General features: G+C 64.0%; 1 protein-coding gene across 1 annotated transcript; it reads left to right on the forward strand.

Annotated features, from left to right (window-relative positions):
* The first annotated feature begins 789 nt into the window (after window positions 1-789).
* Kctd12 (potassium channel tetramerization domain containing 12) lies at window positions 790-2,073 on the forward strand. Its single transcript, XM_020180660.2, has one exon. It carries the CDS (start codon window positions 956-958, stop codon window positions 1,937-1,939), a length of 984 nt encoding a protein of 327 aa, XP_020036249.1. The 5' UTR covers window positions 790-955; the 3' UTR covers window positions 1,940-2,073.
* The last annotated feature ends 425 nt before the right edge of the window (window positions 2,074-2,498 follow it).

Genomic DNA, 2,498 nt, shown 5'->3' on the forward strand with positions numbered 1-2,498 from the left:
AGGGGGCTGCCTCGATTGCTTTGTGGGGACAAGCCCCCAAACCACACCTTTTCCCATCCAAGTTTTCCCGTAGCCATTTCAGTTTATTGCTTCCTATTTTGAGCAATGAGTTTGACTCTGCACCCAGAAAACACACCATCAGAGAGCGTCCTACAGCAGGATGTTCAGCTTCGTCTATTTACTCTGGGGATTTTCCGAGGCTACACGGCAGCAATGAGAACAAAATTTGACTGCTTCGGGCTGGGGGCAGCCCCTTTGTCCTTCCAGATCTTTGGGTGTCTTTCCAGAACTTCCAGGGACACTGGAATCCTCTAGGGCAGTGCTGCAGCTGCACTGTTGGAAAGGTCAGTTCTGGAGACAGCCAGGCCGGAGGCAGCCACGCATTTCCACTTCTCTGGGCTGGGGACGCCAGAAAGTTTACATCCTCTTCAGAGTCCCAGGGTGCGGTCAACAGGGGAGGGGGCGCAATGACTGTCCCTCTAGAGAACAGCGGTCCTGCGAAGCTGCCTGTCTGGCTCGATCCATTTCGGGAGCGGGAGAAAGTTGGGCGTGAGCTTGCGTGGGGGACCGGCGGGCAGGAGCAGGTCGCCCCCTGGTGCGCGCGAGCCTGGGTGGAGCCATCGAGCGGACGCCGCGTCAGCGTTTAAGATGCAAATGGATTCCGCGCTCCCCCTCCCCCGCCCGGGGCTCGGTCCCGCCGCCCCGCCGCCGCCCCCGCCTCCTGTGCGCCGTGGCGCCCGAGCGAGCGGGCGGCTCTACTTAAGCGGCGCGCGGGCCGCGACCCGCCACTCGCCTGGAGCGCGCGGGCGAGGCAGGCGCAGCGCACCGGGGCTCACGGGGGCGCACAGCGGCGCTCGCACCGCGCGGCTCTTGGCGGCCGGGGCGCAGGGCTCCGGAAGAGGCGGCTGCGGCTCCTGAGCGCGGTCCCGTCCCCGCCACCCGCCACCTCTTTGCCATGGCTCTGGCGGACAGCACACGAGGACTACCCAACGGGGGCGGCGGCGGGGGCGGCAGCGGCTTGTCGTCGTCCTCCACGGAGCCGCCGCTTTTCCCCGACATCGTGGAGCTGAACGTGGGGGGCCAGGTGTATGTGACCCGGCGCTGCACCGTGGTGTCGGTGCCCGATTCGTTGCTCTGGCGTATGTTCACGCAGCAGCAGCCTCAGGAGCTGGCCCGGGACAGCAAAGGCCGTTTCTTTCTGGACCGGGACGGCTTCCTCTTCCGCTACATCCTGGATTACCTGCGGGACTTGCAGCTCGTGCTGCCCGACTACTTCCCGGAGCGCAGCCGGCTGCAGCGCGAGGCCGAGTACTTCGAGCTGCCGGAGCTCGTGCGTCGCCTCGGGGCGCCCCAGCAGCCCGGGCCCGGGCCGCCGCCGCCGCACTCCCGGCGCGGGGTGCACAAGGAGGGCTCGCTGGGCGACGAGCTGCTGCCGCTGGGCTACGCGGAGCCCGAGCAGCAGGAGGGCGCCTCGGCCGGGGCGCCGTCGCCCACGCTGGAGCTGGCTAGCCGCAGCCCGTCCGGGGGCGCGGCGGGTCCGCTGCTCACGCCGTCCCAGTCGTTGGACGGCAGCCGGCGATCGGGCTACATCACCATCGGCTATCGCGGCTCCTACACCATCGGGCGGGACGCGCAGGCGGACGCCAAGTTCCGGCGGGTGGCGCGCATCACCGTGTGCGGCAAGACGTCGCTGGCCAAGGAGGTGTTCGGGGACACCCTGAACGAGAGCCGGGATCCCGACCGGCCCCCGGAGCGCTACACCTCGCGCTATTACCTCAAGTTCAACTTCCTGGAGCAGGCGTTCGACAAGCTGTCCGAGTCGGGCTTCCACATGGTGGCGTGCAGCTCCACGGGCACCTGCGCCTTTGCCAGCAGCACCGACCAGAGCGAGGACAAGATCTGGACCAGCTACACCGAGTACGTCTTCTGCAGGGAGTGAGCTCCCCAGACCCCTCGCCACTCCTGCGCCCGCTTCCCTTCCTCCATGCTGGGGAGATGATTCTAGATCCCTCGGCCCAGTCCCTTGGTTCCTCCTGCCCCCCTCCAGTAGCTGCTCCTGACCAGCCCCCGTGCCCTCCTTCAGAATCAGCAGCCACAAATCCTCCGGGCTTCTTCATCTTGTTATGGGACCCCGCTAACAGAGCTCTCAGACGTAGCCCTCCACCCATGCTTCCTCTACTCTTGGCCTCACCCCCCCCCTCCCCTGTACTTCAATCTGGATCTAGTAGGGCAGTGTGGGCACAAAGTCACCAAGTACCTGGTAATGACCAAATTGTTCAGAACCTGATTGGACGGTGTCCGGTGTAGAAGATTCTTTGAAATCTTCTCAAGCCCTTGTGACTCATTCGCAGTGTTAAGAGATCAGAACTGATAACGCTGTCCTGGAGACAGTGTCTTAAAAGGTCATTACATTCTTTTCTGATCACCATTAAAGGTAGAGTTTTAGAAGACTGAATGGAAGACTCTGATGCTGGAATTAAGGCCCCTTGGAGGCAGCT

Source organism: Castor canadensis, chromosome 10, assembly GCF_047511655.1.
Source record: "Castor canadensis chromosome 10, mCasCan1.hap1v2, whole genome shotgun sequence".
NCBI lineage: Eukaryota > Metazoa > Chordata > Mammalia > Rodentia > Castoridae > Castor > Castor canadensis.